The sequence below is a fragment of the Phaenicophaeus curvirostris genome, unplaced genomic scaffold (assembly GCF_032191515.1).
Source record: "Phaenicophaeus curvirostris isolate KB17595 unplaced genomic scaffold, BPBGC_Pcur_1.0 scaffold_46, whole genome shotgun sequence".
NCBI classification, from domain to species: Eukaryota; Metazoa; Chordata; class Aves; order Cuculiformes; family Cuculidae; genus Phaenicophaeus; species Phaenicophaeus curvirostris.
In genome coordinates, this window is record NW_027206669.1 from 352988 (window position 1) to 366313 (window position 13326).

Below are 13326 nucleotides of genomic sequence, written 5' to 3' on the forward strand. Positions count from 1 at the left end.
GCATGAGATTGGTGGAATATATTGTATAAGAAGCATGGTGCTTCTTTATAAATTATCATTTCAATTTATAATTACAGTACTAAGCACGGTTTAGTACCCACACACTTAGTCTAAAACTACTTAGTCTCAAAATGGTGCTCAGAATAAACAGAGAAACCCTTATCTATGGAAGTAAACCCTCCAAGCCTGGCTTGAATCTTACACTCAGGAACAGGGGGAATATCTACCTAATTTATAGCCAATTAAAAACTTAACATCAACGAATTAAGATTGTATACATCTTATTCATTTTGGATTGACTTATTATAAGTTTTCTCCCTAAAGAGTGAAGGGAAGCAAAAGAGACAAAAAGATGATTTTAAGTACACAGACACATCTGTTTTCAGCTTTTCAATGTCTGGCAATGACAGGAATTAAATAAATATATTTGAGTAGGTGAAAGAGAAAGATTCATTTTTCAAACACCTCTGAATCCTGAACTGTGAGTGCTCGCTCTGGTATCTCATCATCTGTAAGAGCTGGCTCCCACACTTCCAACTGCAGATCAAGTTGTTCCAAGATTTCTCGGATCCTCAGGTTTCTTTCTTTCACTCGTTCTATCTCCTGCTCCTTTTGTTGTGCAACTATGTCAAATTCCTTATTAAAAGCAGTTTTCAGTTTGTAAATGATGTCCTGAAATACCAAAAAGGGAAACAGCAATATGGCACAGGTCACATCCATCCATGATTATGGGACCACTCCTCAAGCCATCAAAACCATAAATGTGTGTAATTGTATGTGTGACAGGGAGATAAACTGGTAAAGCCCTTTAATGAAAATCATATAGGCAGAGTTCAAGCTTTGTTAAATAGAGGTGGGCAAACTATCATTCGTGGGGTTTTTTTCCCGCATAGAAATTTTTATTGCTGCATATTGCTGCAAACACTGGATAGAAAATTCTATTTGCTTGTTTTTGAATTCTTTGGCTGAAAGAAGGGGCCTCAAAGAAAAAAAACACATGACCTATAAATCTAGAGACTGTAAATCACAGGTAGAGGGGCATACTTTTAAGGGACATACACGCTAAGGACATATTTTCCTGATTTTTAAGTGATTCATCCTGCAGTTTCAATAATGCTTTTATGTGATTTTCTGCCTGGCATATGTAAGAAAAATTCCCTCATTAAATAAATAAACAGAAGTCGTAAACTATTTTTTTAAAACAGCTAAGACCTTACAATGATTTTAAAAATCATATATTCTCGGTGCTTAAATTCTTCCTTTAGCCTACAGAATTGACCTCAACAAAGCAGAATAGAATATTAAGAGAGAAAACTATGTGTGTCTCCTACTACATCAATTTAATAAAATGAAACATGGAAAGGATTTCAGTTCTCTCACCAGATTTTACATTTTGAGATGCTTAGCTGTCTGCAATTTGTATTACAATAAATATTTTTGTGGCCATGATTATTTCATTGGTTTCTAATACAATAATAAGTTATGATGTAGTAAGGCAGGATGGCAGATAACATAAAGTGTTGCTGGGAGACAAAAGGCTGTGCTCAAGTGTTTGTCAGCTACCTATCTAACTCTCAGCAAATTCACTGCACTGGCCAAGAACACAGCAGACTTGTCTGCTATTAGATATATCGTATGCATCTTGAAAGCCACACAGTAGAAAGATCTCGTTACATCCAAACTTACATCTAAAATTGCTCCTTGTGTTTCTTCCCCATCTGCTTTAAAAACTAGTGTATCTACTAGATTTTATGTATTACAACGCATAACTGTTGAGCTCTGCTACCAGTTGTAGCCTTAAAGAGCTCTGATGAGGCAATGCTTTACTGTTGTTTAACCACTTCTGCCCTTGCAGATCATCTTCATAAGAAGCCTTTTATGTAGCATGTTTACTGCTTAATAAACAGGCCAGGGTAAGAGAAGGGAGAGTCGGATAGTAAAGAATATTAAATAACAGAAACACTGAAGGCTCCAAATGAAGGGCTGATAAGACTGTAAAGAAATGAAATGGTGTGAGGATACAGCTGAACTTTCATTCAGCAGCAAATAGTATGGAAAGAGGTCATGTTTCCACAGGCATGCTGAGCTGTGCAAGCCAGCTATACAAACACCAGAGGACAAATAGAAATACTCTCAAACTGGGTAACCAATTTCATAAAAACGTTTTTCTTCCACACCTGAGCTGGCAAATCCACATGGTGCTTTGCTGCACGATGTGCATTTATCTGTAACACAGTGGCCTGTGCAACTCTCCATTGTAGTGTCAGTACACCCAAAATCTGAGCGTCTGTGACTGCTATGAGAACCCAAAGGTGTGGCAGTGCCACTACAGTAATACAAACTTGAAAAGACATCACCTTTAATAACACTATCTGATTGACTTTCTGCTCCCTACTGTGCAAGTCCAGTTGGTGGTACAGGATAGATGTATCTCCACCATACTGAGAGCTCAGACTTCCAATCAGGCAGGAAGATGCATTATCATCAGCCGTTACGTCTTCTGTCTTCTCTCGTTCTTCCTCAGGTAATACAGTCTCAGACTCAGTCTCAGGATTTTTCTTCTGAGCCTGAATATCACAAACATGACAACTGTGTTAATTTTGTATACGAACCAGTGGCACACGTATGAAAAAATTCTAGAGATCATATTCTGCAATTAAGCCCAGTGATCAAAAACCCACAAGTTGAAGTGAACGTATACAGAATATTTGGTCCAGTTGTAGGATCCCCAGTACAAGAAAGACACGGGCATTCCGGAGCAAACCCAGCGATAGGCCACTAATACAATTAAGGGTTTGAAGCACCTAATATGTGAAAAGAAGCTGAGCGTGCTGGGATTGTTTAGCCTCAAGAAGGAGAAGGCTTGGGGGGTGGTGTTTAATAACACATATAAAAACCTGAGGAGTAAGGACAACAGAGCCAGACTCTTCTCAGCGGTGTCGGTGACAGATTGAAAGGAAATGGTTATACATCAAAATACAGAACATCCAACTTAAATATAATGAAACACATTTCCTCTGAAGGTTGTCAAACATGGGAGAAGGTAGCCTATAGAGGTTATGGAATCCTCCATCCTTGGAGATATTCCAAACCTGACTGGACATGGAGCTGAGTAAATTGTTCTAGGTGGGCTGGAGTAGATGACTTCCAAATGGCTTATCTAACCTCAGCTCTTCTGTGATTCTTCAATACTAATGCATTTGTTCTAAGTAAAACCACAACATTTCATCTTTACGAATATCTTCAAATTTTTAGGGAAGTATTTCTACAGCGAAAACGGACCCAAGAAATGTGTCTATGTAAAAAAGGGGTTAAGATGCCAACTCAGAGCATTCTGATCTGAAATGCCTATATGCAGTACTTCAAAGGGATTGTACCTCATCATCAGCTGTCTCAATCTTCTTTAACTGGAGAACTTTCTCCAGAATTTTCAGTTCTTCTTCAGTACGTTCCTTCATTGGATAATTTTTCACTTCAGAAGCTATATGGAAGCACTGTTCAATTATATTTTTTTTTTAGAAAACAAAAACACCCAAGGTAAAAACTTCTTCAGAACACATCTGTTAATTCATTTGTCCAAAAACTGAATGCTAAATAGTTACAGAGGCTTCTTAAAATCAGAAAGAATATTGATGATCAATTAATGTAGACAATCCAGCAAGAATATAGGAGTCAGAAAAAAACCACTTGCCTTTTTGGTAGTAAAAATGGTTGGTTTAAAATTTGCTGCCTTTATTTATTTTTTTTTTTAAATAACCTCTGGCTATGTCCTCTTTATTCACAGAATTCAACCAGGACAAGATTTTTGGTAAAATTACTCGGTCTTTAACCACCCTTGAGATAATCTAGTATCACTAGTTTGACTAATATCCCTCTGTTTAAAATAGGCAAAATCAGGGTTAAATTTTGCTTTTACATTCTGTGTTGCAGAAGTCCTACTGACCCAACACAGAAATATAATATTTACCTTCTCCTTTTAGCAACACTGCATGAAGATATTCTCTAGTATCTAGGAACTAAGGAGTTACTTATTTGCTTATTAGCACATTTATCCACTTTAAAAGGCAAAATCAGCCAGGCTCGGTCAAAATCAACAGAATGAAAGATTTGCATGAGCCCTGGAAAGAAGTGGTTTTTTTCCTCATACCATAAGCAAACCAGAAATGTGTTATACTTCTATTTATTTTGTTTCAGTACCTTAAGGAATCAATAAACTACTGCAGTAAGTGAGTTAGAAAGTGATGGTTACCTTAACAGCACGTCCTTTTACACACATTGGATCCCAGCACTCATGTTTGATGACACTCTGCAAATAGCAGTTGGCTAAATTCTCCATTTCAATCTCCTTCCTCACCTTTCAAGATACAGAAAAGAAAATAATGACATGTGGTGCAAACCAACAAGATATAGGCAATTTGTATTGAGTTGTTGAAACAAACCTGGCAGATTAAATGAATTACCCGTATTTCATAATCTTAGACTACTGCAGCTATCTTCTCCAAAAATGATATTGCATACTACTGCTACTGAAAGGTGTCATTTCATATGTGAAGAAAAGCATTCCAGAACTTAAGCAGCGCTGTACCCAAGGTCACAGTGTCAGATTTACAGTTTCTGGCATAGATCATATTCCAACTGGCAATATCTGCATTAGCAGATTCACCTGCTTCAAAAAGTGACTTAAAATACTTTTACGCTTTCCTGCTTCTCAACAGTGAACAACTTTGAGATCATCTTCTATTCTTCAGTTATTGCTTCTCCTTTTCACTGCTAGTTTTAAAATGTTCTCTTTCCACTCTATCATACCCTGGCCACTTCTTCTTCAGCCTTTTCTTGTGCTCTTTCCTGTTCTTCTACATCCAGGTTGAACTCCTGCTGCTCCAGTTTCTCAATGTCTGCCACCAGTTCATTTTCATGCATCATTTTCTGAATCTGTTTTTTTAAAAAATAAGTATAAGGAATAAAAAGTAATTCGAATGTGAATAGAGGAAACACTGGTTTTAACACTGTGGAACTTGATAACAGAGAAAATCATTTTAATTGCCTCCACTTTTAACTGCTTCATGGTAATTGGTAGAACGTGCTGCCTGTACCTAGTGACAGAGACTACTATGTGAATATATTTCATCCTTCCCTTAAAGCTCATTTGGATGTTATATGTGGAGTTGTGCATACTTTCTAAGAATCTGTAGCATGGAATTGTTCATTCTTTAGTTCTGAGAACTTTCAAAAGTTTTTATCTATCTCATGCAGTTCAACAAAGGGAAATGCAAAATCCTGCATCTGGGGAGGAACAGCCCCATGCAGCAGGATATGCTGGGAGCTGAGCAACTGGAAAACAAACTGGAGAAGGAAGAGGAGAGGATGACAGTTTCTATAACGGAAGGCTGTTAGACCAGCAGAAACTAGCCTGCTGAGGGGATAGATTGCTCAAGATATAAGGGTGGTACAAATTTTTTAGTTGGAGCAAAGGAACCTCAGAACCAGACAGTTGTTCCTGACAGGTTCAGCACGCTGTCCCTGAAGAGACAAATCTCTCTATTACCTGTCTGCTCAGTGTTTATGACAAAAATGTAACTAAGCACTAGAGCTGATAGTTGTAAAGGAAGTGTACATGTAAACAAAACTGTAAGCTAAGCCATTACACTTGTAAGAAACTCACAGTTTCATGCAGCTTTTTAATTCCCATTTGCAGCTCTTTCTTCTGGTTAGCAAACCTCTCAGTCTCTTCTCTAATGACCTGACATACAACAGATATATTTTTGAAAATAAAAAATAACCCAGGAAACGACTGAAGTGATCTAAAGGAACATTATCTGTACAGAAAACAAAACTCAGAAGGGATTAATAACTGAAATAGACATAAGCTTAATTCAATAGGTTGATTCTTAGAACTGCTAAAAAGAAAAATGATTGTACACCCAGTTCACACTGTAAACTGGTTATACAGAAACAGAGCTTAAAATAAGGAAAGAAAGAAAGTCACTCCTGAGATCACACAGAAAGCAATGATATTTCATCTTATCATTGAGCCCCAGAAGCTGGAGAATATATACAGCTCTGGTTCATAACAAAAAGAACCTGCTACCACCCATAATTCATATTTCTGAGGAAAAAAATTATCTATGCTAACATTAATATAGCAATTTCCAGACTCACAAAGCACTAAATCCCCTCTCTGCACACTATTAGATCTTTGATGAACTTTTACTCTTAAAAAACTTTGGTTCCACATCATACTCACCTCAACCTTAACCTGAAATAAACCTCAGGGGGTTTGCAATTAATGTCATATTGTTGACTATTGATTTATCAGTGCTGTAGAATTTTTTATTCTGGCCCTTGGGAAGAAGCACCTGCTTGGTTTCTGGTAATAATCTTCAGTGTAACTTCTTGACATTTAGAAGAAAAACATCTTTACAAGTTTCTAAAGGAAGCCGATTTCTCTGGCAATTTCTTTTTTTTTTCATTTACTCCTTGTGTAGAAGTGGCCTTTTGGCCTTTAGAGCTCCTATTGTGCTCAGTACCTGCTCTGGTGTGTTTATAACGTTGACCCTAACTTTTCTAAAGGTCTAGATGGCAACGCCTTAAAGGGAGGCCCAAATGTCAGAAGAGCTTTAGAAAGTAGATTACTTTACAGCACATAATTCAAATCACTACTGACTCTTGAAAACTCCTGTTTTGATTATTACTTGTTCTATCGAAGTACCTTCTTCATTTTCTGATCTATCCACGTCATTTCATTGGTATTGGCTGAATATGAACTGGTGACGTTTCCGTCTTCCTCTGTCACCTCTACATTGGAAGATTTAAGCGATGCATCCTGAAATTAAGGATATAAACATCCATCTCAGGTACTTAGAGAGAATAAGAGAGAGACCAAAATAAAATAAAAATTGGACTCGCATTAGAAGCACCACCACGTCATTAAAGAGAATGTTACAATATTTTTACTCCCTAACCAGGCTCCAGATTTGGTCCAGAAAACCCTTGCTGTTATGCAAAGCCTTTTGACTCAAATGGCCTGACATTACTAACTTCTGTAATTGCTGCTTTGCTTGATTTCAACAGGAAAACAAACAACACACAATGTATAGCAGTAATATCACACTGGAAATGACAAATAATTTCACATGAGGAGAAATTGACTTTCACAGAGTTTTCTGTGGCTGAAGAAACCATGTGAAACTGAAGCTGTGAATGCCATCTTCCCATAACTATTCCATTTCCTTGTTTATACTATTCTACAAATTAAGAATTAAGCATATTCAGCCTATCCTTGGGAGTATTTTGCTACTTCTGCAAAAGGATCAGAGTTTGTTTGGAGGACAGTTTTTATCATGTGCAATTTTAGGATAATGATCAAACCTTCCCCCCGCTTCCCTAAAAATAAAAAAAAACCCCACCTTAAATTTCCCTTCTGGAAGTGATTCTGCTGTGGATTCTGGGTCAAAATGCCGTTCTGCCATGGATTGTAAAACAGTATTTTCATTTGAAGTGGACTTGTTCAGTATAGCAAGAAGAGATCGCCAGTGAAGATCAGCTTCCTCAGCTTCAGTATTCTTTATCTTCCTAGTAAATAGAAAATAAATTGATGTATTTTTATGTCTTATAATAAAGGACAAATTATTAAATATTCCATATAACAAAATTACTAAGTTGTTCAAAAATGCCTATTCAATATTTTTACATATGATTTAATATTGTTTGAGTTCTAGCATTCATAATTAAGTGAAGTTTCTTCAGAATTAGAAATTCTGAAAGATTCATTACCCAGAGTAGAAATACCACTCTGGTGGACCCATCTTCCATTTATGCATCTGCCTGAACATTTGTTATACCACAGAAAAGCTGTAGTTTCACGTGTCCCTCACTCCTAATGTTTGCTAAGAGCTCTCTATGGGCACAGTTCAATTCCCTCCCGTTAAATCTGTAATGTCCCCTAATCACTGAAATAAAATGGTATCTCATGAGATTATATGGCTTAGATCCTCAGACACCCCATTCCAGATGGTTTATTTGAGAGTGATAAGCAGCTTATTATGGGTAATGCTTATCAGAAGACACTCCTTTATCTTGTATTGCAACCGCACCCAAAGTCCAAGACATTCTCCACAACACTGGTGGGAAGCTTTAAATGAGCTAGGGAAGCTACCTCTAAGGATGAGAGGAGTGACTTCATCTAATTCTTAACCTTACTTTGAGACTAATAAAAAGTCTAGAATCACAAATAGATGCAAAATTTGCCTGTCAGGATACAAAAATTCACACCATCAATATTATACATACTTCCATTTCAGGCACACCAGGGCACCATCATTTTTCCCAATAACAAGGATAAATTTGCTATCCAGAGAAAATACCGTGGATCTGATTCCTCCTCCTTGATATGAGTGACAATGCATACGAGCGAGTATATCCTAGAAAAGTCACAGAAGCAGTATGAGTAAATATGTTTTTGTAACAGGGTATGTCTATAAACTATGCTTCTGTATTTTCTTATAGAAGTCAATCCAAAATGTCAACACGAAGTATATAAAAGCCTAGGATTTATGATTTTGTGATTTTTGACTACAGATGGGACAAGTTTCTAGAATACTAATTTTGCAGGTGATGATAACGAAAAGTAGTAAAATTATCTACCCCAAGATTTGCTGGAGAAGAAAGTAAGTAGTTTGTATAATCATCAGTTATAAAAACAATTGTACTATATAATGTTATGACAGTTCATGTTCAACGTAAATTTTTCTGGAACACTTTATATTCAAGCAAAGAAAAGCTTCCAGTGAAAGAAAGTAGCTTGCACACCTCTTCCTCGCGTACACCAAACAAAGCCTGTACCTGGATGCCTACCTACCATAGTAGGAGTGTGATAGACGAACAAAACACCATCGTTCGCTGCTGATGCCAGCCACCGGCCGTTGGGTGATAAACAGAGGATCCCCGATCCAAACTGATTGCTACGAATCCTCTTCTCTGATAAAAATACTGATGGGTCTTCCGATATAGTCTGCCGAACAAAGAAAATGTTAGCAGCAGTTCAGATTATGGAGATGTCTATGCCATTTTGAGAAGGCTGATGGCAGTTTTGTGGGTTATCACATGTGGTGATTTACAATCCAAACACTTGGATTTCTGAGCTCAGGAAGCAGTAACATTGCTACGATGATTTGCTTCTCATCTCTTCAAAAGGGTCTGTGTGTTTTTATGTGCCTGGGCCCAGAGTTGTCAAGGACGAATGCCCACCTTTGGAATTCACCTTCTTCCTTGACCTGACTCAAACTGGGGGAGACCTATGAGCTACAGAGAGGTCCAGTTCATCAGCAGGCAATGACAGTGACCACTACTTCATTTCAGGCAGGGCTGAGCTGGGTTTGCAGTTGTGTCTTAGAGTCATGGGCTCACATGGGCTCAGTGCTTTTAAGAGCTGGATACTCCAGTTACTCAGCAGACTGCACAAAAGCACAGCTCCAACACAGAAGCTACACATGAAGTGCCTGCAAGCTGTACAAGTTTTAAGAAGCAACATTTGGCTTTCTCTGTAATCAAACAAGAAGATTGCTTTTGCCAGATTTCTGAGCAGGTGGTAGGATACTAAAAGTTGATGTTTATGGATGGAGTAGATATTTTGAGTGCAGAGATGACTTTTTATGATAATATCCTGCTATATTAACTTCAGCTACAGCCTTTGTTTGATGGTATTTAACCATCACCCAAAATAAAGCAGCTTCAGAAAATTACCTTTTCAGTGAGATGATATTTACAGATGAAAAGTCCAGAGGTACAGTAACCATACACAATATTATCCTTCAATCTGACTGCTGAGCTCAAAGGGCAATCCAGATCATAACGCTCCTGTTTAATGGCACTAGCATCAAACATTCCTTGGTCATTAACATACTCATCATTATCTAGAAGCGTGAAAAAAGAAACAGGGAGGAAAAGGCATCATTACCACTAATGCAGGTGCTTCACCCATCAAGTAATTAAGAAAATCAGTCTCAGCAAGGAGTGAGCATTATGTGAGTTTTCAAGGAGACTAGGAATTAAGACACCTAGGTTTGACACTTACTCTGGGGGTCGTGCCAATCTAGCACACTGCAGTGAAGCAGAGAGACAGCTCTAAAGAAGTCCTAGAAACGGTTTAACCACAGTGATGTAATTGTTTGCATACCCTGATTTACCCTGCTCTGCTGTGCCTTAGTTAAATTTATGCATTTAAGACCTCTCATGACAACTGAATTAGTTTTCCACCTGTTTCCAGAAAGTGCCCCGAACTGATCATTCCAAGAATATCAGTTTTCCAGAAGGTGAATGGAAGTTTGCCTTTCTTAGGCGTCCTTAACCCCCCCCCCCCCTTTTCCTCATAGTGACACTTTTCTCATAGAAAGTTTCTTTAACATTTCCTATTGGGACACAAGGTAATATTTTTTAAACACAGTAGACTTTTTCCTTGGTGCTTTTACACAGAAAAGCTATAACAAAGACAGGGAATCACTATTTTTTTAGATAGATCAACCTTTAATATTTTCCTTCTGAGCTATTACATACCTATAATAATTCTTTGAAGAGGCTGGTGGGATTGATTCCCCTTTGAACACCCGATATGCTAGTCTGCAAAAGGGTGATGCCTAGAACAAGGTCTCTGTGACTGGCTTCGGGCATTGCCCACTCAATAGTAATAATAACAGCAATAACAACCACCACCAGTAGAAGTAGTTGTTAAGCGATGGCTTTGTGAATCTGCAAATGAATTACTTCTTCCTTCCTTGGCCTTCCCTTAAAAGATCACATTTTGCAATGATTGAGCTGACTATAAAGCCTACCGAATGCTGTATGAGAAATGATGTCCCAGGAGAATGTACAGAGGAGATGAAGAAAGAGATTAAGATTTGTGTTAATGGATGGCAATAATATGATCTTCCCTTAGAAAAATATCACAGAATATATATTCTTACCTGTTGTGAGTTCTGAAGGTAGATAAAAAACTTCCAGTCTTGCTCTCTGGCCCGCTCCCACATTAAGAAGTGCCGCCACTTCAACTAAGTCCTTGTTGAAGTCAGAAACTACAGAGAGATCCAGCACTTCATCTGCTAAGGCTGAAGCAGGTAGGGAACATCAATGCAAATTGTTACTGAATCACGGTAACGTTTTTGCTGAGTTATCACATCAAACAAAGAGACCCATGTTCAGGACACATCTCAGCTCAACCACACAGTTTGGAACTTGCATGAAAATATCAGACAAGCCACAACCTGGTTTTGGAAAGTGCGGCACGCACACAACTTCAGCTAGAGGCATCCAGCACTGAGAGTGCTAAGTGTTACTATGACATTAAACATTCAAATATGACTTTACATCCAGCTTGAACTGTAGCAATTTTGAGGTTCTCTGCTGATAACCACCACTTAAAGTTATGATGAAGTTCTATACTTATAGATGCGATCTGTAAGTATAACGTTAGTGGAATTGAGAGGCTGCAAAAACAAATACACAAATTTCTGAAGAATTATTCTGTGACTTAAAATTCCATCATTTTTATTCTTTAGCATCCAGCAGCAAAGCTGACAGTTCCAGCAGTCCTCACGTTAAAGATGTCCGGGGCAGGCAATTGCACCCAGCTATCATGACCTATGGATTTTTACTCTAAATTCTCTCAAGATGAGCCACAAAAGTCTTAAGTTCTTTGCCACTACTATTCCTTTTGTGCTGGAGTTGTGATCAGCTGGTTAGCTAATCCATTCTCTTCCCTCTGACTGACCTGCTCCTTTGCTAACTAAAACTAAATAAAAAAAAAAAAAAAGCAAGTACACCTAAAATACAGTAAATAGTGAAAACACAGTGTAGTTAATGCTGTAACATTTATTACCTACATATCCAAGAACTTGGAATAATTTTGAAGGCCGGGCATCTAGAATAAAGATATGTCCTTCTGCAGCCCTAGTGATGAGGAACCGGCCACTCTGGTCATAACTAGGTGAAAAAAAAATCCAAATAGAAAACAGCTCAATAAAAAGAGTCAAATAATTCCACTCCAATAACTCTGCTGACTTCACTGAGGGCATAAACGCAACTGAAATTTCAGCTTCTAGGTTTACAGGATTAGGGTCTGATATAAAGTGCAGTTATGAGTGCAATTTCTAATTGTGTGGGTGGTCAATCTAAAGCTAACGATGCTCCATAGCAGTCTGTTAACAACTTCAGCAAATCTTTAATGAAGTTTATGTTTTTAAAAATAAAATGGCTATACAGATTTTGATATTATTTTTAATAGACATGGCTCTGTTTATATTGATTTGACCTTGAATGAGTTGCTTTCCGTATCTATTTTTAATGTTTTATCTTAGGTAGCTGTGGAAAGTGATCACATCTGAGTCTCCAAATAACAGGCAGACTAATATTAAAGTTTAACTGTTCAATATCCATTTTGTTTTTTAAAAAGTAGAAGTAAAATACTCTCAGATTTTTCAATAATGGAAAAAAGCAACCAACCAAACAAAAAAAGCCTTTTACATCACTAGAGCTTATTACAGGAGGACTGGTAAATTCCAGAACAGTGAGCAAATGAATAATTAACAATGGTAATAAAAATCCACCGTATAAAAAGGGATGACCAAAAGGCTTATACTTAATTTCACAAAAACTTAAATTTACTTCTAGTGAGAAATGGCCCTCTAAAGTTGGATACATGGAATTGTGCATAATTATTGCACACAGTGATCTGCCAGAAAGGATCTTATACATGAGTATTTTCAGTGCTCAGTTAAACCTTCTTAAAATACAGGTTTATTATATTTCTCTCATATAAATCCTGCCACTACCTCTCTTGCAAGCAATTCAGAATATGTTGGAAAATAATTGAAACCATCAAAATATTTTACTTTGTTATTTTTGGAATCAAAGCTTGAACAGTTTTTTTGTTCAACTAACAGCGTTACTCAAGAAACAGATTGACAATATTACTGCCCCTGCTGCTTCATACTTACTGCAAAGACAACACTGGAAATTTGGAAAGAAAAATTCTGTGAACAACCCGTGGAGCTTCAGCTTTGGTAACATCAAGAAAATAAGATTTGACCTCTTATGGTCCCAACAGCAACGCTGCTGGAGGAGGGACAGCAAGCCATAGCTGTTGCCTAGTTGAGAAACAAAATATGATTAACAGTTCCATACCTTTTTTTACAACTATTCTGTATGTTAGTATGCGACTTCTTTTACTATTTAGAAGTCCCTAAAATTTGAAGAAGAAACCTCAAATGGTTCAGCTAAAAAACTTGTTTTTAACAAAGTATTTTAGAGACGTCTTGGCTTTTTTCCCTATGCTCT

At 37.4% G+C, this 13326-nt stretch overlaps 1 protein-coding gene across 1 annotated transcript in view; it reads right to left on the minus strand.

Moving 5' to 3' along the window:
* LOC138733915 (cilia- and flagella-associated protein 43-like) overlaps window positions 1–13326 on the minus strand; it is a 54914-nt gene that overhangs the window by 12090 nt on the left and 29498 nt on the right. Inside the window, 15 exon segments of the mRNA XM_069881431.1 lie at window positions 466–672; window positions 2358–2567; window positions 3378–3494; window positions 4250–4354; window positions 4807–4932; window positions 5663–5740; window positions 6710–6823; window positions 7407–7572; window positions 8290–8420; window positions 8858–9010; window positions 9742–9911; window positions 10959–11099; window positions 11870–11973; window positions 12987–13069; window positions 13071–13136. Coding sequence (XP_069737532.1) covers window positions 466–672; window positions 2358–2567; window positions 3378–3494; window positions 4250–4354; window positions 4807–4932; window positions 5663–5740; window positions 6710–6823; window positions 7407–7572; window positions 8290–8420; window positions 8858–9010; window positions 9742–9911; window positions 10959–11099; window positions 11870–11973; window positions 12987–13069; window positions 13071–13136 — 1971 coding nt within the window.